Raw genomic sequence first — 24,790 nt, 5'->3', positions numbered from 1 at the left:
AACTCTGTTTACAAAAGTATTAGGTCACAGAGTTTGGCTTCACTGTCATTTTCAACCAGTCTTGTCCTCATATAAACCACCTCTTAGGAACAGGGGATCGCTTTGCTGTTCTTCACAAGCCAGTAGCTCACGGGAGACTAGTGGCTGCCTTCCTTTCTCCAGTCAGCTTCCTCAGGGATTTGGGGGATAGATTTCAGAGAAGGGTCCTAGCCTAAACAAAACCAGTGATTAGGCCAGGGGATAGCGGTGAGAAGAGCTCTGGCCTCGGGAATACTCCCGTGTTCCATCTCCAGCACCTCTAGCACTGTCACGAAACACACTGTCTGCAGGACTCGACAGTCCATCCCATGATTAGAATAAAATGGAGTCCTACAAAACAAAGACTGGGTCACAATTTAGGATTATGAGTAAGATAACGCCAACCATCGTGGCTCACGCCTGTAATCCCAGCACTCAGGAGGCTGGCGCAGGTGGATCCTGAGTCAATGTGAGCCAGCAGCCCGGACTACTTAGGAAAATAAAACAAAAATTCAACAAATAGGAACCCAATTACTGGTACATGAGGAAAAAAAAAGAGGGAGGGGCTGGGAATGTGGCTTAGTGGTACAGTGCTTGCCTAGCATGCTTCGTGGAGCCCTGGGTTCCATTCCTTAGTACCACATAAACAGGAAAAGCGGGACGTGGTGCTGACTCAAGTGGTAGAGGGCAAGCCTTGAGCACAGGAGGCTCAGGGACAGTGTCCAGGCCCTGAACTCAAGCCCAGGACTAGCAAAAAAAAAGGAAAGATAAAGAAGATTAAGGAAACAGAGGCCTCAAGAAGTTGGTGTCTTACCTCTATAATCCCAGTTATTTGGAGGGTGAAATCTGAGAATTGATGTCTAAACCCAGCCCAGGTAGGAAAGTCTATGTGACTATTTTGTGTGTGGGTGTGGGTGTGGGTGTGGATGGGTCGTGGGGCTTGAACTCTGGGCCTGGGCACTGTCCCTGAGCTCTTCAGCTCAAGGCTACGGCCCTGCCCCTTGAGCCACAGCGCCACTTCTGGTTTTCTAGTGGTTAATTGGAGATAAAAGTCTCTGACTTTAGTGCCCGGGCTGGCTTTTAACCAGGATCCTCAGATCTCAGCCTCCTGAGTAGCTAGGATTACAGGCGTGAGCCACCATTCCTGGCCTATGTAACTCATCTCCAATTAACCCGTGAAAAGCTAGAAAGTAGAGTTGTGGCTCAAGTGGTAGAGCACCAGCATTAAGCAAAAAAAAGCAAATGGACAATGCTCAGACCCTGAGGTTCCTGTACTAACAAAATGAAAATTAGATGGAAATCCGTATGTTGAATCATGGGAGTTGACTAAAATTTAGCATGTTAAAGTATAAGCCTTTATTTTGTAGTGTAAATTTGAACGGAGCCCAGGGCCTCCTGTGTGCAGGGCTATTGCTCTGCCATGGAACCAGTCCCAGCCCTTCTTTGTTTTCTGGCCAGGAACTCAGTTCTAGGTATTGTCGCTGAGCTTCTGGCTTAAGGATAGTGATCTACCCCTTGAGTCACAACTCCATTTTTTGTTTTTTTGTGGTTAATTGGAGCTCAGTCTCAGGGCCATACCTGCCTGGGATGGCTTGGAACTTAGATCCTCAGATCTCAGCCTCCTGAGTAGCTAGGATCATAGGTGTGAGACACCAATGCCCAGCAGTAGCTCTTTAAAACCCTCTCTAGATTCATTGTAGTAGTTATTATGCAAATGCAATGCAATCTGCAATTTGGTTGAATCCAGGACTATGGGACCAACTACTACAGTTACATCTATACACAGTAGAAAGTCTGGAAATAAATATGCTACAGTGTCAAAAAGGTTGTTTTCACTGGGCATGGTGGCTCATGCCTGTAATCCTAGCTATTCAGGAGGCTGAGATCTTCCTGAGACTCCTATCTCCAATTAACCACTAGAAAACTGGAAGTGGGTCTTGGCTCAAGGGGGTAGGGCAGTAGCCTTGAGCTGAAGAGCTCAGGGACAGCACCCAGACCCAGGGTTCAAGCCCCATGACTGACCCCCCCACCAAAAAAAAAAGTCTCCATGTGGATTAGAGATAGTTGTAGTTTTCTGTCCTCTCCATTTCTTCCAATGAGTATGTTATTCTTAATTTTTCTTTTCTATAGTAGCTGGGATTGGCCCCATGACTCTGCCCAAGCTAGGCGAGCAGCCCACCCTTCAGCATACCCCTAGCCCCAAAGGCTTTCTTTCTGAAAAATGTTCCCAGGTAAGGGAGCATGAGATGAACAGGCACAAGTCTGCAGGGACCACAGCCGTGCCGGCATGCAGTTCCTCTTCCAGGAGGCTGTGTTACCCCACAGCGCACACAACATGGCTCATAGGGCTTCAAGAGGGACCTCACAATTGGCCACGGGAAGTCCCCCGTGCACCTGTTTGCTCAGGCCTGAGTTTCTCTAGCACCCACACCCTGTGGGCGCAATCATCTCCCACACAGCAAAGTCAGGACACGTTTCTTCTCGGAGGAATTAGCTTTAATGGCTTAAAAATGAGTCTGTACAAAATTGCAGCAGCCTGCAGAGCTGTCCTCAGGGCTTGGGACTCCTCCATCACTATCTCTTGGGCCAGTTGAACCGGAAGCCTCTGCAGACACAGCAGGGAATCAGTTACTACTTCAAGTTGTCACACAGAGCCCAGTAAAACAGGGAAGAAACAGTTTGCTCAAGGCTCTGGGAGGGCTGAGCAGACCGAAGTCTAAAGCCCTAAACTGTTCCAGCCCCTGGCCTCAGATTGTTCTAGCATGAGGATTCATGCTGTTCATAAAGCATTCATTCTTTTTGTTTTTGCCAGTCCTGGGGCTTGAACTCTATCTGGGCCTAGGCACTGTCCTAGGGCTTTCTCAAGGCTAGTGCTCTACCACTTGAGCCACAACACCAGTTCCGCCTTTTTCTGGATAGGTGGTACCAAGGAATCAAACCCAGGGCTTTGTGCATGCTAGGCAGGCACTCTACTGCCAGGCCACACTCCCAGCCCTGAAAGCATTCATTCTTCAACAATGGTGAGCATGCATGCAGACTGACTTTTCTCACAGCTGTGAGGGGCCTCTTCTCTCCCCTCCCCAGTGGGAGCCCCTTGGCTACACTCAACTTCAGGGTTCCAGGGTGCAGAGCAGGGTGGAGCTTCCTGTGGGGTGCCTGGCTGCTGCCACATACCTGTCGGATTTTCCAGTTGGAAAGGACATGCTTTTGTTCCCTACTGATTGCTTAACTTTCTTGGCTGCAATGCATTTCTGAAAAGTGAGAAGAACCATTTAGAGGGTGACAATTCGGACACCCGGGAAAGCAGCATTGAGCGCCAGCAGCCGGGCGCCTGTGTACTTGGAGGGCAAGGCTGAGAGGAAGAGTGGAGGGCACCATGCAGCGCTGATGGGCCAGGTACCCAGGGATGACCCAGGCTGCTCCAGGACTTGGAGGCATGTTTCTAGCTTCTGGCTAGAATTCCTGAGCAGCAAACTAAAAGCGGCTTTCCTAGACTGCTGGGCAGCCAATAGTCTACACCTGGGAGGAAATGAAAGATTCACACCTGTAATCCTAGCTACTCAGGAGGCTAAGATCTGAGGATCCTGGTTCAAAGCCAGTCCTGGCACTAAAGAATGTGAGACTTTTGTCTTCAATTAGTCACTAAAAACCAGGAAGTGGGGCTGTGGATCCAGGGGTCAGGCGGTAGCCTTGAGCTGAAGAGCTCAGGGACAGCCGCAGGCCCAGAGTTCAAGCCCCATGACCCACCAAAAAAAAAAAAAAAAAAAAGAAAAGATTTACAGAGGAGCAGGCCTCCTAGAGACTGCTTCTCAGCCAAGGAATGAATAGAAGCAACCGGGCTGGAGAAGTGGCTCAAGCGGTAGATGCCAAGGACTCGAGTTCAAACCCTTTTTACTGCCAAGAAACAAAACGTCCAAGCCCACTAGATGCTGGAGATCTTCCTTACCTTGCCAGACCCCATGGGCTTGTTCGGGTCAAACTGGGAGGAAGACTTGCATTTGCTATCTCCTGCAGGAAGAGCCAAGAGGCAGTGATCAGTCACTGAGCTGACAAACCTCCCCATCTGCCAGGCCCAGAGGCAGCCCCGTAGCCAGGCTCCACACATATCCGAGCTCCAGTAGTCAGGAGTACACCTGTGCACCAAGCAGGGTGATGCCAGATTGTCTGCAGGGGCGCGCGCCATGTGTAGCCTCCTCAGCATGGATGGACCAGCTCCGATACAGGGCCATATGAGGTCCCACATCCCACGGGCTTTGGGGGCCTTCAACATCCATGCTATCCTTCCTTCCCGTTGTGGGGCAGGGGCATCCTGCTAAGCTAGAGCTAGTTCCGGGGCATTGCAAACTTCCATCCCTTCCTCTGACTGGCGCCTTGTCTGTGAGTGAGCCTGCAGCAGCTGGCACAGTCAGATGTCTCCTAGAGGCGGGGTCCCATCCTCACCAGCAAAAGCCTTGAAGTCTGACTGGCTGTAGTCATAGGGAGTGAACGTGCTGTGTGCTGGATCTGGGACCTTGAGCTTCTTGGAGGTTTTGAGTCGCTTCTTCTCCTGTTTCTGTTCTGTGGTCCTGGGGTCACTTGTGGTTCTTTCCCGCTTCTTAGCATTTTCCAGCTGCAAGCGGGGAGGCAGGGTAGCCATGAGTAGGGAAGCCATGCCTCCAGATAAAGGACTCCCTGTGGTGCTGGGGCAGATGGTTACAGCCTTCTTCTGCATCTTTGGGGATTTGCATATATATCTATATCTATCTATATATATATCATGAGGCATCTTGGGAAGGGGCACCAATCGAAAAATCACACATCACTTAGGCTTCATGGACAGATATCTAGGCCACAAAGCCCAAGCTATGCTTGTATAGTATTTGAAGTAATTCTGGGCATGAAATAAGGTTTCAAGGTGTGGAATTTTCTACTTGTGGCACTGTGTCAGTGCTCAGAAAGTGTTGGGATGTTAGAACACCTAAGATTTTGGCTATCAAAACCCCAAGTGGAGGTTGAGCTTTGACTGGCTAGGGCCTCAGCTGCTTCAGAAGTAAGGAGATGAGCTAGTGCCAGCGGCTGACCCCTGTAATCCTCGCCACTCAGGAGAGTGAGATCTGAGAAACTTGCTTAAAAGGCAGACTAAACGCACAACTCATCATCAACTTACATATTTTTTGTTGTTGTTGTTGGTTGTGGGGCTTGAACGCTGGGCCAGGGGGCTGTCCCTAAGCAATTCAGCTCAAGGCAAGTGCTCCACCACTTTCAGCTACAAACCCACTTCCAATTTTCCAGTGGTTAATTGGAGATAAGAGTCTTACAGACTTTTGTGCCCAGGCTGCCTTTGAACCTGGACCTTCAGATCTCACCTCCTGAGTAGCTAGGATTACAGGTGTCAGCCACTGGCACCTGGCTCTGGAACAGGTCTTGAACTGGACAATAGGCAACGTAAGAGGCACAGGGCTTAAGAATGGAATTCCAAAGGCCTGGGGGCATTGAGGACTACCTGTTGCTCGATGCCTGCTCCCTGCTGTGTGGCAGCAAAGTATGTGGGTTTACCACACAGAGAACTGCCAGGGGAAATCAAGGCAGACCCTGAGGGACAAGCCAGGGAGAACTGGCCATCAGCAATGTCAAGGACATGGCAAATCATGGTCCCGAGGCAGCCAAGGCGACTGACTCCCAGCCAGGAGCCAGCATCCACACATACCACAGTCTGCTGTCGCACAGAGATGGCCTGCTCTGCTGCGGTTTTGTACTCTTCCTTCACCTGTTCCTGGGCCACTGCAAGACACAAGGGTTTGTGGAATCGCTGCTCCATTCCCCAGCCCGCCAGCACTTGGGGGGTGGGGACCCATCTTGACCCTCAGGAGGCTCTGTCCTGCCTGTCCTCAACTGGGAGCCACACCAAATTCCGCTGGGTCTCCCCTGCCAATGCTCTGAGGATGTTGAGCAGGGGTCCCGGCCCCAAGACCCCTCCCCATTCAGCAGCTCCCCGACCACCTCCCTCCTATGCGGACACCCCATTCCTCCAGCTGTTGGCAACAGCAATGTGCAGCCAGCTCTATCCGGGGCTCCTGCCCATGCACCTCAGCTCTCAACACAACTGCTGGAGGGGTGGCCTGAAGGTAGTGAGTTCAGGACCCCCTGCTCAGGCCCTGCAGGTCCTCAACTCACTCAGTCTTGGCAATCTTTACACAGGCCCCACCCACTCTCTTCTTTACCCCCTCTTGCCAGGCTCAGCCACGTTTTGGATACTGGAATTCTACCTGGGGCCTTGGGACTCTGCCATTTGTGCAGACATCTTCGTGTAGCTGGCTGTGGGGCTTTGTTCAATGTCTTGTTTGTAAGCCCCACCCCTGCCTCTGGGCTCTGCCTGCCATTCCCCAGAAGGTAACCCCACAGGGCTGGGGAGGGCTGCGCTGCACACTGCTGTGTCTGGCCCTGCCGAGTGGCCAGGCTGCCCTTGCTTGAACACGCAGGAACAGCGCGTTACCTGTCTGCTCAGCTGCCTTCTTCTTGGCAGTGTCTTTAGATTCTTTTCGGACCTGTGCCTGGCTGGCCAGCTTCCAGCGGTTGCTGATCTAAAATTAGAAAGAACAGGAGCATACCCTCCATAGCTGCCAGGCATGGTAGTGGTGGTTAGTGACTTAACTACAAGCAGGCAGGCACGCGGGCACGCACGCCCTCAATTCCAGCCTCCAGCTGGTTGGGTGTGTAAGTCCATGTAAAGGAAGACAGGTACAAGGGTGTCCAGGCCATGGGTGAAGGCTTCACATCCAGCCCCCTCTGGACCCTGGTACAACGGTACCACCATTACCTTACCCTTAGGGGTGGGGGAGAGACATAGAGAAGGCTCAATAATCTGTCCAAGTGACAAGGCTGGTAAACAGGAACTCGGGGAGGCCTCCGCTCCAGTCTTGTCTTCCTTTTTTTGGGGGGGTGGGTGCTCATGCTTGCTAAGAAGACACTCTGATGCTTGAGCCACATCCCCAGCCCCCACGTTTTTCTTTGTAGCCACTGTGCCCAGCAAGCACGGTAAGGGATGGACAGCTTGTTCAGCACAACTGGTGGGCAAAAGACAAACCCCACTTCCAGAATGAGCACAGAGCTTAGGCCTGTCAAGCTGTCACTATGGCAGAGCCACACAGCTGGGTGGAGGGAGGCTTCTAGCCATGCCACTTCCCTGGCACATGAGGAGAGCAGGTTTTAGTTGTTGTGCTGGTAATACATACCAAGGAGTGTAAGACTGTGTTTTCGAACTTGAGCTGTTGCTTTAAGAGTTTTAAAGTGATACCAAGCCATTATCTGTGTACTTTATTACACATAAATTAAACTTAAATAAAACCAAACTATTTTTGTGGTTCTGGATTTGAACCCAGGTCCTCGTACATGCTAGACAAGAACCCGAGCATCCTGAGCCCCGCCCCAGGTCAAGCTCCTTCTCAGAGGTTCCTGAGTGCTTGTGGGAAACCCACTGGAGTTCTTCCCCTTGTCTGGAAGCAATGCTCAGGCGGAAGGGGCCTTTGTGTCCACTTCTGGGGGTCTGTAAGGATCTGGAGTCCACCACGTGGAGCTTGCTGCGGACAGGAGCCTGGTCCAATCTTCCAGAGCCTGTCCCTTACAAAGCCACTCGTGGGAAAGGTGTCAAATCCACTTACTTCATAGATTTTTGAGGACGGGTCAAACTTGGCGGCCTGGGAGATATGGGCGTGGTGTTCCAGTGAAGGCAGGAACTGCGGAGGAAGAAAAAGCAATGTGGCGGGATGGCACCCGGGCAGGGGCTGAGGCTGGTGAGGGCCCACAAGGCCCGAGGTGAACAATGTACTGGCCGCCAGCTCCTCTTCCTGAAAGCCCGCAGCCCCCAGACTTGAGCACACCACTCACCATCCTAAACGGGTTTTCAAAGGACTGCATTATGTTTTGTGCCTTCTTCTGTGCAACTGTCAATGGAGTCTTTCCATTTTCATCAGCACTAGGTTCCTGCAGGGACAGATCAAAACTCATTACCATGGATATTATGACATCGCAGTTCACAATGCAAGCAAGACAGGAGTAGGACTTCAATAATAGTGGCTCTGTTTCTCAAGCTCTCCTGGGCTCAAATAATTCAGTAGTAGTGGTATAACATTTTTTATTTTTGTTAGTTTTGGGGCTTGAACTCAGGGCCCAAACACTGTTTGAGCTTTATTGCTCAAGGCTACCGCCTGACCCCTGGATCCACAGCCCCACTTCCTGGTTTTTAGTGACTAACTGGAGACAAGAGTCTCACATTCTTTAGTGCCAGGACTGGCTTTGAACCAAGTTCCTTAGATCTCAGCCTCCTGAGTAGCTAGGACTACAGGGGTGAGCCACCGTCACCAGGCCCAACCGTTTTTTTTTTTTTTTTTTTTTTTTGCCAGTCCTGGGGTTTGAACTCAAGGCCTGGACACTGTCCTTGGGCGTTCTCAAGGCTGCACTCTACCCTTGAGCCACAGCATCACTTCTGGTTTTCTCTGTGTATGTGGTACCAAGGAATCAAATGCAGGGCGCTTCGTGCATGCTAGGCAAGCACTCTACTACTAGGCCATACTCCTGGCCCTGCCAACCATTTTTTTTTTTTTTTAATTTTGCCAGTCCTGGGCCTTGAACTCAGGGCCTAAGCACTGTCCTTGGGCTTTTTTCCTCAAGGCTAGTGTTCTACCACTTTAGCTGTAGCACCACTCCGGCTTTTTTCTATGTATGGGGTACCCAGGTCTTTGTGCATGCTAGGCAAGTACTCTACCATTAGGTCAAACTCCCAGCCCATGCCAACCATTTTTTTCTGTCAGTCCTGGGGCTTGAATGCAGGGCCTGAGTACTGTCTTTGGGCTTCTCAAGATTAGGGCTCTATCACTTGTGCCACAGCACCACTCTCGGCTTTTTTCTATATATGTGGAACCGAGGAATCAAACTCGGTTCTTTTGCATGCTAGGCAAGCACTTTTCCCACTAGGCCAAACTTGGGGCCCGATGCCAACCATTTTTTAAAAGCAGTATTTAATTAATGAAGTCTCACTATGTTCTCACCATCCTGCAAACTATCACTGAGGCTTGGGAAGCTCATGGAAGTCTCACAGTTAACTAGCGAACAAGGATTTAAACCCTGGTCCTCCTGCTTGATTCCTGAAACTTAGAATTACAAACCTGCATGGACAATCAGTGAAATGATGCAACAGAAAGTTGCTATATAAACCTGTGTTCTTTTTACTTCTCCTGTACTCCTGTTAGCTTGCAACAGAGCTGAGGGAAGCTACAGTCTTCTTTAGACTGAGCTGCCCTCCCCTGTCAATGCAGCCTTGGGTCCACGCTAGCTTGATAGCTGCTGAGTCTTCTTGATAGCTTCTATGAACCTGTGGTCAGCTAAGCTCCCTACACTGTTTTCTCATGAACTACCAAATCAAGACCCACATTTATGTAATTCAGTTTAAAAAGAAAATTACAGGGCTGGAGATGTGACGTAGGTGATAAAAAGCTGGAAGTGAGCTGAGCATGGTGGCTCACGCCTGTCATCCCAGCTACTCAGGAGGCTGAGATCTGAGGATCACGGTTCAAAGCCAGCCCGGGCACTAAAGAACGTGACACTCTTATTTCTAATTAATCACTAGAAAATGGAAAGCAGGGCTGTGGCTCAAGGGGTAGGGTGGTAGCCTTGAGCTGAAGAGCTCAGGGACAGCGCCCAGGCCCAGAGTTTGAGCCCCATGAACCATTAAAAAAAAAAAAAAAAAAAAAAGTAGAGGCATTGACACTTCATTTCCACTGTGTTGTCTCACAAATCAGGCTTGGGGGGGATCTTGTAATCAACTGCTGTTTTCATCATCTGAGTATTTACTGAGCTTGGTACCTGTTTCATCCAACACTGATTGTGGTACCAAGGAATCGAACCTGGAGCTTCGTGCATGCTAGGCAAGCACTCTACCACTAGGCCAAACTCCTGGCCCCTCTTTCTCAACTTTAACAATCACTGCAGTTTTCCCTTCTTCCCACCCCAGTGTGAAACAGTCAGCTTTATCTGTGCTTTCCTTTCCCTTGTTATTTTAATATTTACCTATGGTGACCAAGAAGCACCCACACTCAAGCCTTCCTTTCACAGGATGCCTAGAACAGCCACTGCTGTCACAAAAGACGTGCTGTTTATGTACGTGGCCCGGCTCAGGCAGGCTCCAGGGTGGGGACCAATCTTAGACAGAGAGCCTCTACATGCAGCCTCTCCCAAGTCCACCAGTCAGGACCTACCCTTAGAGCCTGCAGGCGTTCCCCGCTTAAAAGCAGCCACAGCACAGAAAGCCTATCACTCAAAAGCGTACGTGTGGCCAGTGAGGTCTGGCGGATGTGGCTGTGGAGCTCCGTGGACACCATGTGCATTCTGCCTGTCAGGAACCCCGCTGGGCTCCGCAGCCCCCTCCTCCCCACCGGGCAACTTGTCCCACAGGGTTTCTTCACGGTGCTGGGCAGAAGCCCAGACACGTGTGCACAAGTATGCGGGGGAGTGCCTCACTCCACACAGGGGCTCCAGACAGGTTACCGGGCGGAGCCCCCACCCCAAGCCTCTACGGTGCTCCGTGGTTTTCCCACTGCTTACACTGAACAAGGAGATCACGGCTGTAGCAAGGAGGCATTTGGTGTCCAGCAAGGGCTCCTCGGCAAAGAGGCTCGGCTGCTTCTGAGCAGGCCCAGAACCTACAGGCACAGAAGGCAGCAGAGTCAACCCCTGAGGGCTCTGAGCCCAGCAGCTGGCCCTGCCTGCTGGTCCAGAGGTCCCCACTCACCGCCACACTGGGTGCCCAGGTAGTTTTCTGGAGGGGCATGGGAGCAGTCATGAGGCCCAAAAAGAACATTCTCCAATCTCTGCAAGGAAAAGCAGGGCACACGTGGACATCAGACACAGTCCTGTCAGGTCTGATGCCCCTCCCGCAGGTGCCACGGCAGAGGCGGTGCGTACCTCAGCGCTGGGCAGTGGCCCACTCTTCTTCATCCCAGCTGCGGCTTCAGACTAAGGAGGAAGGAAGGGGCAATGCAGGAAGCTGCGTGAACTCGATGACACGGGCTCCCCGGCAGACCGCTCCTCACAAGGCTCGCAGGGACCCAGATGACTTCCATCCTCACATCCCTTCAGTGCCTGGCACTGCCACTGTGTGATGCTCAACAACTGCTTGGTGGCCGAACACGGTGCCTCACACCTGTAATCCCAGCTACTTGGGAGGCAGAGATTGGGAGGATTGCGGTTCACGCCAGCAGGGCAAAATGTCAGCAAGACTCCATCTCAAAAAAACAAGCTGGGTATGGTGGTCGCCTCAATTCCAGCTCCACCACTGGGAGGCTGCGGCAGAAGTACTGCCCTCCGAGGCTGGCCTCGGGAAAAGTGATAGCTATCCTTGCTGAAAATTCACTGCAGCCAAGCAAGCATGGTAGGGACATGGCTAAAGTGGTAACTGCCTTCCCAGTAAGCAAGCAAGTAAAAGGCCCCAAGCTCACGACCAAAACCAAACCAAAAGCACTTGGTGTACAAGAGCAGAGCTCTATCATGATGAGGCAGGGCCTGCAGGCCTTCACGCAGCTCAGAAGACCACACACAATTCCTTCCTTCCTCCTCTCCACGTCTAGGACTTGAACTTGGTACCTGACACTTTTGCTTACTGGCTACTGCTCTACTAACTGAGCCACACCTCCAACCATGACAATTTTTGCCTTTAGCAGTGTTGACTTGGACTGAACACAGAGCTGCTTATATGCTAGCAAGAATTGAGCTACATCCCTAGTCCAGAAAGATATTTTAAAATAAGACTGCAATTGTGTGGTAGTTCAAGTGGTAGAGCACTATCCTTGAGGAAAGCCCAAGGACAATGCTCAGGCCCTGAGTTCAATCCCTAGGATTGGGGGGGGGGGGGGAAAGTCTCATGACTTTTCCTGCCTGGGCTGGCTTTGAACTGTGAGCCTCAGATCTCAGCCTCTTGAGTAGCAAGGATTATAGGTGTGAGCCACCAGAGCTTGGTTTTATCTTCAATTCTTTCTGGGCCAAAAATCTTCCAAAAATTATGAATACTGACCACATACTGTTATTACTGCTACGCCAACACATTTGAAATATTATAATAAAACATAAAACCATGCCCAGTGTGTGTGGTACACACCTACAATCCCAGGACTTGGGAGGTGGAGGCAGAAGACTTGTAAGGCCAGTCTGGTCCACAGAATGAGTTTGAGGCCCGTCTAAACTGCCTAACAAGACTCTGTCTAAAATGTAAAAACAATAAAAAACAGAAGACCACAAATCAAGGAAACACTTTCTCTATTTTATGGAATGAAGTGTTACTCAATTACATAATGGAAAGATCTTTAAAGAGATGGAAAAATCCCCATGGGATTCCCACCTCCACCTACATTTGTCTGACCCCATATCAGCCTTTCTCAACTTCTGTGCTCTTTCAGGCTTCAGCGTCTTGGGTGAGTGACCTTGCATCCTACCTCCACACTAGCAAACCTAGCTGCTGTCCATGTGATGCCTCTACCGTCCTGCTCAACACTACACAGCCTATCTTCCGTCCCTAAGCAGCTCACCAGTATGTGTATATGTGTCCCCTGGGGCTCAATGCCAGTGCTCTACCACTTAAGACACACCTCCACTTCTTTTTTTGTGTGTGTATTTTATTAGCAATAAGTTTCAGAGATTTGGCCCGGGTGCAGTGGTTCACACCTGTAATCCTAGCTACTAAGGAGGCTGAGATCTGAGGATCAAGGTTCAAAGCCAGCCTGGGCACAAAAGGACCTGAGACTCTTATCTCCAATTAATCTATAGAAAAATGGAAATGGGGCTCGGCTCAAGAGTAGGGCGGTAGCCTTAAGTGGAAGAGTTCAGGGACAGTGCCCAGCTGAGTTCAAGCCCCATGACTCCCAACGCCCCCAAAAAAATTCATAGATTTTTTTCTGCCTGGGCTGCATTTGAGCCATGCTCTTCAGATCGCAGACTCCTGAGTAGCTGGGATTTTAGGCATGAGCCACTGGGGCCTGGGCTCACTGGCCATTTCTTCTGATGCATCCTGTGCTCGCTTCTTCCCTCTCTCCACACAAGGGTGTGATCACGTTCTGCCAGATTGCTGCTGGGCTTCCTTAGTGAAGTCCCCAGCCCCAGATCCCTACTCCAGCTCAATCCACTGGGTTAACTGACCCCAACCCAGCCCCAGATCCCTATCCAACTCAATCCACTGGGTTAACTGACCACAACAACTGCTACATGGCCTGGCCACTACATGGTACTTGCTCTAGTAAAGGTCATAAAATAGAAAGGATGAATTTTAGCCCCCTAGCCCCACCCAGGCCCATTTTTTTTGTGTGTGTGCTGGTAGTGAAGCTTGACTCCTGGGCCTCATGCTCTCCCTTGCCTTTTTCACCCAAAGCTGGTACCCTACCACTTCAGTCATACCTCTACTTCCGACTTTTGGGTACTTAATTACAAATAATGAGTCTCATGGATTTTCCCGCTCAAGCTGGCTTCAAACTGATTTTCAGATCTCAGCCTTCTAAATAGCTAGGATTACAGGTATGAGTCACTGGTGTCGCCAAATTGTACTCCTTGACTATCACATAGAAATACAGGAGCTGCGGTTATAGCTAAACGGCAGAATGTGTGCACAGGACGTGGAGGCAGACTGCAAACCCAATCCCCACCAAGCAATGATAGCAACATGCAGCAATGCAACAACAGTTAAATCCAAGAAGACCCACCCATGAAATTTCAGACCCCAGGACTCCCTCGGGGCCCTTCAGAAAGGGAGACTTGAGACCCCTAAGGTCAGGCGCTAGCCAATAGGGAACAGGCCTATTGAGTTGAGTGGAAGAAATTTCTCACCTTGAGCAGGGGCATCTCCCGAGCCTGCTGGATTAGGAGATGCATCTCATTGATCTGCTGCCGGACAAGGGGCGGAACTGGGTTGCAGCAAGCTATGATGCCCTGAGGTTCCCTGAGGACAAGGGAGAACACGCACAGCTCATCAGAAAAGAAGAGCCTTGGAAAGGCTCCCAAGTAAGCACAGGGACTGGGCAAAGCCACGTGCAAGATGAGGACCATGGAGACAGATTGTGTCAGGGCAGCATGGCCAGCTATTGGCACAAGTGCTTCTTGCTGTAGCAGGCCCCATTAGGATTCCTGACCTGCAAATGGGAAGAGGTGGAGACAAGTCCCTAGTCTTGCGTCACTCTGGAGTAACATCAGACTGTGGCTTTGTAGTCCTATTTAGTCTTCAATTAACGTGCTATCATGCTGAGAATCATGAGCCCAGAAGACAAAGATTGCAGATGAGAGAAACTGAGATGTTTTCTTCTACAAAGTGTTGCCACGGTTCAGAGGCTTACCCTGACCCTGATACAAGGCAAAACCTCTGAAACATCCCACGAAGACATCTTCCTTCTTACATGGCAGCTTTTGGCAAGAACATGGGATCCCCCTGAACTTGCTATCTTCCAGGCTTGGAGTACTAGTCCCAGAGTAAACAGAATGCCTCTACTGACGAAGCTGAGCACACACACTACTCAGCTACCACACTTACTTAGGCAGTTCTTCAGCTATCTTCAGCATCATGTGGTTTGGCAGTACATATCTGAAAGAAGGAAAACAACACAATAGCATCACATCAAATCCAGTTAACAAGTTCCATTAAATGCTAATAAGGCATTTCCCCTTAGCGTTGTGGCCCAATCTAGCAGCAAGTGTCACTGGAACCTTACCCATAGCTCTCATCTTCCCTCCGAGCAGTTTTGTCTCTCCAGGCAAACAGCAACTGAAAGGCCGCCAACTGCTGAGAGTTCAGGTGCTTTTTCTGCTTCCGGTACAGCTCAAGGTAGGACTCATCCGTGAAGAGGGGTTTCATGAATTTCTGCAAAGTGTTAGAAAGTGTCAAGAGGCATGTTGGCGTTGCAGTCCAGTGCAGAGGGCTTGCCCAGCATGCAGGAGGCCCAGACAGAGCCTCAGCACTAAGGCAACAACAAAACCAATGTGATCCAAAGTGTGCCCTGGGCTCTTCAATCATCTGGCTCTTGCATAATGTAAGAACCAGAATCAGGGTGGGGTGTGTGTGGCTCTGACCACACCGTACCCTGAATGCTGGGTCTGTGCGGCTTAAAGTACCATACCTTAAGGCACAGGTCCCTGCTCCGCTGCCACACCATCTGCAGCTGGGTCGGCTGGTTGTTGCCTCGCTCCCACAGTTCCAGCCTCATTTTGTCATAGATGTAAAGCAGGTAATGAGTGTCATCCCGGGCATAGTTGAACATCTCTTCCGGCAGGGGGCTAGAATTCCAACACAGGATATGGCTTCCATGACTGCTCCGGGCAGCAGCCCTCCTGTCTATGCAGGAGGGCTTCTGATTGCAAAGATTCTTGCTCTCTCCCCCAAGCATTCTTCTCCAGCCAATACCAGGGGTACTTCCTGCGCTTCAGTATGACAAAGCTTCATCTCTCAGGGTAAACCTATCTCACCAGTGAAATGGAGATGGGCGCACAGGTCGCTGGGCTGTGGCAGAGGATAACATCCCTCAGCATATAGCCTGTGAGTGGCATGGAGCTAGGACCCCATAATTGGAAGTGGTACAAACTTCCTTCTTAGAGTTGGGCTTTATTAGTTTGCCTACGTAGAAGTCCGGTGTGTGGGAATGGAGGAAAGCGCGGGGGACTTTCCTGTGTCAGCTGCAGTGCTTAGGAGGACACTGCCTGCCAGAAAGCATAACCAAGTGTATAATGCTGCCCAGTCCCTGCACCTTAGCCTCCTCTCACACCACACGACCCCGACTGACACCTGTTGGGCTGACACCAACAGGGCATGCTTTTCAATGACTCTCAAAGAGGCAGAGTCTAACAGAACCCAGCTCACTGAACACTCCCCACTAGCATCCTAAGAAGCCTCACTGTTCTGTACCACAGGAAACACCTGGGGGCGAGATGCCAGTCACATCCTGTTCAAACACAGCTGGAGCCTCAACACACGCCCGCAGGGATGAGGTTAATGAGCCTCCAGCTGTCCTCATCCCACGCAGACTGACCGGATCCTCCAGTCGGCTAGCTGGTACTGCTTGTTGGCCTCCACGCCACAGTAGAGCCGTAGCAGGTGATCAAGCGAGTGCCGGCCCAGACTGAGAAGGCGCGCGGCCTGGTGGGTGTCGAACATGTTCACCACGTACAACCCGAAGTCTTTCTGCAGCCACTCGATGTCAGAGTCGGCACCATGGAGCACCTGGACACAAAAGGCCACGGACACACCTCACACCAGCACAACCGTGCAGCTCTGTTATCAGACCCAGAGAGCCCGAAGGACTAAAACAGGCACAGTTTTAAATGCTGTTATTAACGTGGGATGCAGTCTTATTTGATAATCTCAATTGTTCAGTAAAGCGGCTTCCTTCCAGCCACTGACACAAAGGTATGCTTCTACCTCTATGTGTGTCCTTTGTTTAAGTAATTCTTGTAGCAGTTATTAACATGAGTGACATGGCTGGTGGAAACAAGCTAGTTGGGTTTAGAGCCAAGCAGCTTAGCACATGGAACCATAGGATAGGAGCTGAGTCCAGGTGGAAAGAAGGGGAGCTGTCCAGCAGGAAGCATTGCAGTCCCGCCTGGCAGGCGGGAGCCAAGGTGCTGGCTTACCTTCACAATAGCAGGGTCTGTGAGGCTTTCATTGAGGATGTACATGTCACTGCGAAGTTCCAGGGTGTCGATGATGAAGTCTTCGGTTCGGGTGGAAATTTGCATCAGGCAGGTCAGTCCCAGGAAGCTCCGGTAAGAGTGATGCTAAACAGTGATACCAAAGGAGGATTCTTTTACAGGTGGAACCCAAAGGCACAATGCCTCTGATCATATAAAATAATATTTATTGAAACGAATTCCAGGAAATGGAAACAAAAGTTAAAAAAATAACCTATGTGCAGGTGGCTCATGCCTGTAATCTTAGCTACTCAGGAGGCTGAGATCTGAGGATGATGGTTTGAAGCCAGGCTCATCCAGAAAGTCTTGGTGAGACTCTTTTTTTTTTTTTTGCCAGTCCTGGGCTTGAGCTCAGGGCCTGAGCACTGTCCTTGGACTTTCTCAAGGCTAGAGCTCTACCACTTGAGCCTCAGCACCACTTCCGGCTTTTTTTCTATATGTGGTACCGAGGAATCGAACCCGAGTCTTCATGCATGCTAGGCAAGCACTTTAACCACTAGGCCAAACTCCCGGCCCCTTGGTGAGACTCTTATCTCCAATAAACCATTCAAAAACCACAAGTGGTGCTGTGGTTCAAAGTGGTAGTGTTAGCCTTGAGCAAAAAGAGCTCAGGGCCAGAACCCAGGCTTGGAGTTCAAGCCTTTCAAACGACTAAATAAATAACATGGTGCTAAATATTCAGAAAGAGGCAAGAGTGAAAAAAGGAATCTAGACTTTTATTCTCCGTGCCTGGCTTGTACATGGTAAACATGTACTCTACTGCTGAACTGTCCCAGCCCTTCCTTTGCCGATTTTGAAACGACAACTGTAGAGCAAAATTATATGAGAAAGATTAAGTTATTGCTAATTTTATAATTTTCAGTAGGGGAGGTCAGAGAAAATACAAAAACTTAATTAAGGTTAATTAGAAGATACCTCCAAGTCTACAGCAAATTCTTGACATTTTAAGAGCTTTTCATTGAGTTCCACGAGCTGGTCCAGGGAGGACACAAAATGGCAGGGTGTTTCTTCTACAGGTCTGTATAACTGAATCAAAAAAGTGTATCAACAAAAAGAGAGGAACGTTAAAAAACAATTCTCACTAAAACACAAAGTAAAGTACAAGTCCAGGGAATGACTCAAAGTCACAACCCTAAGAGCATCAAATGGAGGTGAAGACTACATCAAGTCCCTGGGGGATTATTCTTTCCAGCCCCTCAAGCTCTTGCCCTAGCCAAGGTGGGCACTCACCTGCGGCTGTGGCTTCTGAAGCACTGAGTCTGGTGGAGTGAAGTGGTTCAGTTCATATTGATAAGGGTGTGCAAACCTGCATAAAATAAGAAAACTTTTTGATGTAATTCCCAAGGGAAACTCACTGCTCTGATATAAAGTGTAAAAACACATGGGAAAGGACCACTGTGGGTATCTTCCCTTGATAAAAGCATTGTAACTACAAGTAAACCAGGGACAACTTGATCACCTTTATAGTATGATTACTAAAACTGGTCATTTCTCTTTTATTTTGAGTGTCAGTCCTGGGGCTTGAACTTAGGGCCTGGGCACCGTCCCTGAGCTTTCTTTGCCAAGACTAGCTCTCTACCACTCAAATCACAGCTCCATTTCTAGCTTTTTGGTGGTTAATCGGAGAGGAGGGCCTCACATTTTTGCAACCCTCAGGCCTCAGCATTCTGAGTACCCAGGATCACGGGGATGAGGCACTGACTCCTGGCTTCCAGTCATTTCTTCAGAGAGCTGAACAGAGACGAACACAAGCCGCACTCACATGTCCTGCTCAACCTGCTGGGTTCGCTGCTGGTGGATGAAATCTGCCAAGGCCGGGGGCACATCCAAATCCTCAGGACGGTCCTGTGGCCGTTCCCGCCGTTCTTTTGAGAGAGCTGGAGACCCAAACAAAACACGGTCACACAAGGATAGGGCCCTCTGTGTCTTCTAGCTCTGGAGGAAGGACGGTGGCCCAGAGGTTCCCGCCCTTTGTGAGTGGGGAAGGCTCAAATGCAGGCTGTCTGCATTCACTCACCCTGAGGGAGGGGCTTCTGAGCATTAGGCTTGATAAAGATTTTAGGAAGAAACGGTGTGTTGGAATTGTCGATTTTCTCTCGAAACTTGAGCTGAGGTCGGATGATGTTTTTTGCATGAAGCAGTCGGAATGTTTCAGATTTTGCTTTTTTGGCATATTCTCCAGCCTAAGAACAATGCATATATATATGTACTATATGACATAGCAGCTTGGTGAATTAGAAAAAATAAACTCCAGCCTGGCTTTTTTTTTTTGCCAGTCCTGGGGCTTGAACTCAGGGCCTGGGCACTGTCGTTGGGTGTTCTCAAGGCTAGGGCTCTACTACTTGAGCCACAGCAACACTCCAGCCTTTTTTGTGTATGTGGTAACAAGGAATTGAACCCAGGGCTTCGTGCATGCTAGGTAGGAACTCTACTAGTCAAAGGCCACACCAACACGGCCCCAACCCGTGTCTTCTGACAAGACAAGAATATTCCAGCTGGGCGCAATGGCTCACGCCTGTAATCCTAGCTGCTCAGGAGGCTGAGATCTGAGGATCATGGTGGAAAGCCAGCTAGGGCAGGCTCTAAAGTTGAGAGACTCTTATCTCCAATTAACCACTAGAAAACGGGAAGTGGTGGCTGTGGCTCAAAGGGTAGGAGGGTAGCCTTAAGCTGAAGAGCTCAGGGACGGTGCCCAGGCCGGTGCTCAGGCCGAGTTCAAGTCCCAGAACCAAAAAGAGAAGAAGAAGATTCCATCAGCCATACAATGTGAGGGTAAGGGTGGATAAGAAAGTGGAATGAGAGCGTATGTCTGTTCACAAAAACAATTCAAAGGGGCAGTGGCCAGTTCTGTGTTCATCAAGTCAGAATTAGAAGGCGCAAAAGCCCAGCCATCAAGCTGACAGTGGGGCTCCACTTCATCAGGGCCTCACCTTCCGGTTCCAGCTGGACACGATGGTTTTAGGCACCTGCAAGCCTGCAGGAAGGACAGGCTGCTGATGCTTATTCACGCCTGATGCTTCATCCAGCAAAATACCCTAAGAGCCAAAGACGTAATAAGTATTTTCTTTGTGAGGTTAAAAAAAGAGAATTACCTGACATTATAAGAAATACAGAATAATGTATGATTACAGAAGAGAAATGCATATATAAAAATATAACATACACTATAAATATATACAATTAATATTCACTATACATATACACAATTTTTGTCAGTTCCTCTCAATCCTTGACTGACTTTCAGCTCTGAATTGGACTAAAAATCCAAACACAGAAGTCTGGGTACTTTTTCAATGTTTTTTTTTCTTTTTTTGCCAGTCCTGGGCTTGAGCTCAGGGCCTAAGCACTGTCCTTAGACTTTCTCAAGGCTACAACTCTACCACTTGAGCCTCAGTACCATTCCTGGCTTTTTTCTATGCACGTGTACCGAAGAATCGAACCTGGGTCTTTGTGCATGTTAGGCAAGCACTCTACCATTAGGCCAAACTTCCAGCTCCACTTTTTTTTTTTTTTTTTTTTTTTTGCCAGTCCTGGGCTTGAGCTCAGGGCCTGAGCACTGTCCTTGGACTTTCTCAAGGCTAGAGCTCTACCACTTGGGCCCCAGTACCACTTCCGGCTTTTTTCCTATGCATGTGGTACCGAGGAATCAAACCCGGGTCTTTGTGCATGCTAGCAAGCACTCTACCACTAGGCCAAACTCCCGGCCCCCCAGGTCCACTTTTTCAATGTCTTTAACTCAGTGCCTGGGCACTGTCCTTCAGATTCTTTTGCTCAAGGCTAGCACTCTATCACTTTAGCCACAGCACCACTTCTAGCTATTTTCTGTTTATGTGGTACTGAGGAATCAAACCCAGGGCTTCATGCATGCTAAGCAAGCACTCTACATTCCCAGCCCCAGCCTGAGTATTTTAGATGCAGTTGTATAAGGCTGGGAACAGAGCTTAGTGGCAGAATTTGCCTAGCATGCATGAAGCCCTGTCAAAGCAGATACAGAACATCAGCCTGGATAAGTAATAGAAGCACAGCCAGGGGATAGCTGACCAGTAAAGAGGCCCTTACACGAGGAAGAAGACTTCATAGGTCAGGTAAAATTTCAGTGTCCCAAAGACTGTCAGGTAAAATTTCAGTGTCCCAAAGACTATCACAGGATGCAGGTAATGTTTTTTTTTTTGGATGACCTTTGTGCATTTCTGTAATGTTTTGGTATACAATTAGGTATAAACGGATAGTATGCTAGGCAGAATTAACATATAATTTGCAATGTGAATAGCAAAGATGGCAAAGGCCTCTCTTTCTCTCTTGTTTTTCTCCAATCCTGGGGCTTGAACTCAGGGCCTGGGCTCTTTCCCTAACCCTCTCTCTGCGCTCAAGGCTAGCTCTCTCCCACTTGAGGCACAGTGCCACTTCTGGCCTTTTCTGTTTACGTGGTACTGAGGAATCAAACCCAGGACTTCATGCATGCTAAGTCACCTTCTTAGCCCAGGACTCTTCTCTTAAAATAGAATGTGCATATCTAGAAGATCAATATGTCCTCAGAAGTTTGAAAAACAGGCTGCCACAAGGAGGGATTTTTTTTTTTTTCTTTAGTGGTACTGGGCCTTGAGCTCAGGAGTACTTGTTAGAAAAGTACTCTACCACTTGAGCCACATCTACAACCCCATTATATTCTGAAGACAACTGTAGCTGTTTTGAGTAAGAAAATGTTAATTCACAAGAGGAATGTTATTTCTGGTGGGAAATGTTAAACTCACTTCGTTTCTAAAGTACTTGAGTTTCTCCTTATGTGCTAATCCAAGGCTCTTCACTTGTTGGGTGTGTGTGGTAAATACTCACCACTCTCTCCAGAATCACATCGTTGGTGTCAACTAGCAAGTCAAATTTGTCCTCCAATTCAGTCACTTTACTTCGATCCTTAATGTTGCTGCGACACCCATGGTATTGCATTACTCTACTCATGCTGAGGGGGGAAAAAACCCCAAAATACAAGGTCAAACAGATTGTAAATCTCTCTTTCATCTCCCACACCCTGGGAGAATACTCAAATTGGTTAGCTCAGATGATTTCTCACACTCTTTACTGAAACCAAAGAAATATAAGCCCTGTTGGGTATGGTATCTCACGCCTGTAATCCTAGCTACTCAGAAGGCTGAGATCTGAGGATCGAGGTTCAAAGCCAAAGCCAGCCCGAAAGACTCTTTATGTGTGTTTGTGTGTGTGGGTGATGGGACTTGAACTCAGTCTGGGTACTGTCCCTGAGCTCTACAGCTCAAGGCCATCACCCTACCCTGGAGCTAAGCCCCACTTCCTGTTTTCTAGAGATTAATTGGAGATAAGAATCTCAGGTCCTTTTGTGCCCGGCCTGGCTTTGAACCTTGATCCTCAGATCTCAGCCTCCTGAGTAGTTAGGATTACAGGCATGAGCCGCGACGCCCCTGAGACTCATCTCAAATTAACCACTAGAAAACGGAAGGTGCAGCTGTTGCACAAGGGGTAGGGCAGTAGCCTTGAGCCAAGAGCTCAAGGATAGCACCCAGGCCCAGAGTTCAAACCCCATGACTGACCAAAAAAAAAAGAAAAGAAGGAAAGAAAGGTACACCTTTACACCAACCTTCAAGAAACAATGGTTGGGGGATGAGGGTGCAGCTCAATGACAAGTAAAACTTGAGTTATGATTTTAAAATATAAAAATACACACACACACACACACTCAATTGTGTCACCTTGAACAATTTACTAGCCTTGCACAGACTTATTTTATTCATCTATTAGCTGTGGGGAGAAATTACCTGAACATTTCTTTTTAAATCTGTGTCCAGGAAATGAACTTGGTATCTGATGTTTTTTTAGCTCTTTGGCTAGAACTTGGTATCTGACTTTTTTTTTTTTTAAAGCTATTTGGCTAGTGCTTAAGCATTGTACCATGCCTTCAACCTCAAGAATACTGGGGATAAGAGTCTCATGGACTTCAGTGCCTGGGCTGGCTTTGAACCATGATCCTCAGATCTCAGCCTCCTGAGTAGCTAGGATTACAGGTGTGAGTCACCATGCTTAGCTGTATCTTTTTTTTTTTTTAAACAGTCCTGGGCTTGAACTCAGGGCCTGAGCACTGTCCTTGGACTTTTTCAAGGCTAGAGCTCTACCAGTTGAGCCGCAACACCACCTCCAGCTTTTTTTTATATATGTGGTACTGGGTCTTTATGCTGCTAGGCAAGCATTTTACCACTAGGCCAAACTGTGGGCCCCCAGCCATATTTTTTTAAAATATATTTTTTTCTTGTTATAATAAAGGTGACGGACAAAGAGGGTATAGTTTCATAAGCAAGGTAATAAGTACATTCCTTTTTGGACAATATCACCCTTTCACTCTCTCCCAGTTTTTCCCTCAAAAAGAAAATATATATTTTAAAGCTAAAGAAAAAATTTACAAAGTAGCATTTCTCTATTGAAATCTTTCATATCATTTTCATATTTTATTTTCTTTATAGCAAAAAAATGTTTGAGAGAAAATTTCAAGACAAACTAGCTATTTCTTTATGTATCTTAACTTCCTTCACTAATATGGAAAAATAATGCACAGTACTTACCAATGGAGCAACCTGTCTCCCTGTGTTTCACAAAATGCCTGGAAGCCAGGAAAACTTCGATAAAAGTCATATTCATCACCAAACTGTGGTAGGCCTCCAGATGCTTTAGTGACTGCCACCACAGAGCTAAGAGCAAACTGTCAAAATCCAGAAAAGATGGCACATGTTTAAACAAGGATCCTCATCCATGCATTCAGCCAATTTTTTTTTCTACTTGCATATATTGTTGGCTATATCACATGTGAAATATATCCAATCTACAGCCATCCAACTAATATTCAGAGTGATTTGACCCCAAGTTCCATTCTGGGCCCTGAGAGTTCAATAGTGAGCACAAAACCAAGTCTGGGGATGCGGGAGTTTGGCCTAGTGGTTAAAGTGCTTGCCTAGCATGCATGAAGACCCGGGTTCTATTCCTCGGTACCACATATAGAAAAAAGCCGGAAGTGGTGCTGAGGCTCAAGTGGTAGAGCTCTAGCCTTGAGAAAGTCCAAGGACAGTGCTCAGGCCCTGAGCTCAAGCCCAGGACTGGCAAAAAAAAAAAAATAAAACACGCCCCCCTCGTTTGGAATTTAGTTCTCTCTTCTCTCCTCCTCCTCCTCCTCTTCCCTCTCCATCCATCTCCTCTGTCTCTCTCTCGTTTTTTTTTTTTTTTTGCCAGCTCTACCACTTGAACCTCAGCACCATTTCCGGCTTTTTTCTATGTGTGTGATACCGAGGAATCGAACCCGGGTTTTCATGCATGCTAGGCAAGCACTTTAACCACTAGGCCACACTCCCGGCCCTGTCTCTCTCTCTCTCCTCTTTTCTTTTCAAATGCTGCTCCAGGGGCCTGAACTCTGGGCCGGGCGGGCTCTCCGTCAGCTCTCCTGCTCCAGCCTGACAGGAATCTCACGGGGTCCTTTCTGCCGGGCTGACGGCGGAGGCGGCGCGCGGAGCGGACGGGTCGCTGTCTAGGGTGCGCTCGCCGTGGAGGTGGAGGTCGAGGTGTGTCCGCCGTGCGGGCAGCGGTGTGGATGACGGCTGGGCCCCCGAGCCCCGCGCTCCCCGAGCGGGGACCGCCGAGCGCTGGCGGGCAGCCCGGGTGGCGGCCGGGCCGGGCCTGATCCGCAGGGCCTCGGGGCCGAGGCCTGGGACGCCGGGCGCGGCGGAGCCTGGGCGGCCGGGCCCGCGAGTCCTCGAGCCCGCGAGCCCCGCGAGCCCCGCGAGCGCCCGAGCCCCCAGAGTCCCGCGAGTCCCCGAGCCCCGCGAGCCCCGGGCCGGGCCTTCGGGTGGCGCCGTGCCCGACCCTCCGAGGCCCGGGCCGGCCAGGTCGCGCGGGCCCTCGAGTCCGCTGCGCCCCCGGGAACTCACCTTCACGAAGCTGTCTGCGTCCGGGAAGCCGGGCAGCACCATCTCCCCGTCGGGATCGGCGGCGCTAGTCGCCGAAGGAGCCTGAGGATCCCGAGGACTGGGAGGCGCCATCTTTCCAGCCCGCCAATTTCCTCTCGCGAGAGCGCGCCGCC

At 49.4% G+C, this 24,790-nt stretch overlaps 1 protein-coding gene across 1 annotated transcript; it reads right to left on the bottom strand.

Moving 5' to 3' along the window:
* Window positions 1-2,492: 2,492 nt before the first annotated feature.
* Window positions 2,493-24,782, bottom strand: Exosc10 (exosome component 10). The gene is made up of 25 exons (XM_090335828.1): window positions 24,639-24,782; window positions 23,286-23,422; window positions 21,535-21,658; window positions 19,632-19,736; window positions 18,719-18,884; window positions 18,464-18,578; window positions 17,932-18,007; window positions 17,617-17,727; window positions 16,645-16,788; window positions 16,044-16,234; window positions 15,138-15,294; window positions 14,733-14,881; window positions 14,555-14,605; window positions 13,858-13,969; window positions 10,954-11,004; window positions 10,781-10,859; window positions 10,594-10,691; window positions 7,882-7,977; window positions 7,656-7,730; window positions 6,491-6,578; window positions 5,705-5,778; window positions 4,459-4,627; window positions 3,965-4,026; window positions 3,193-3,269; window positions 2,493-2,623 (listed from the first exon to the last, which is right to left on the bottom strand). Exons 1-25 carry the CDS (start codon window positions 24,747-24,749, stop codon window positions 2,593-2,595), a joined length of 2,649 nt encoding a protein of 882 aa, XP_090191954.1. The 5' UTR covers window positions 24,750-24,782; the 3' UTR covers window positions 2,493-2,592.
* Window positions 24,783-24,790: the final 8 nt, after the last annotated feature.

The sequence above is a fragment of the Megascapheus bottae genome, chromosome 6 (genome assembly GCF_031878675.1).
Source record: "Megascapheus bottae isolate mThoBot1 chromosome 6, mThoBot2.hap1, whole genome shotgun sequence".
Taxonomy (NCBI): Eukaryota; Metazoa; Chordata; class Mammalia; order Rodentia; family Geomyidae; genus Megascapheus; species Megascapheus bottae.
This window is presented reverse-complemented; position numbering and strand designations above follow the sequence as displayed.

Bases quoted from the DNA above. Each gene is read 5' to 3' on its own strand.
- Exosc10 (XM_090335828.1), bottom strand. From the start codon at position 24,749: ATGGCGCCTCCCAGTCCTCGGGATCCTCAGGCTCCTTCGGCGACTAGC. The intron at 16,789-17,616 runs GTATCTTCTAAT...ATCACTGTTTAG, and splicing joins AATTTGCTGTAGACTTGGAG to CATCACTCTTACCGGAGCTT. The intron at 14,606-14,732 runs GTAAGGTTCCAG...TCCTTCTTTCAG, and splicing joins AGGGAAGATGAGAGCTATGG to ATATGTACTGCCAAACCACA.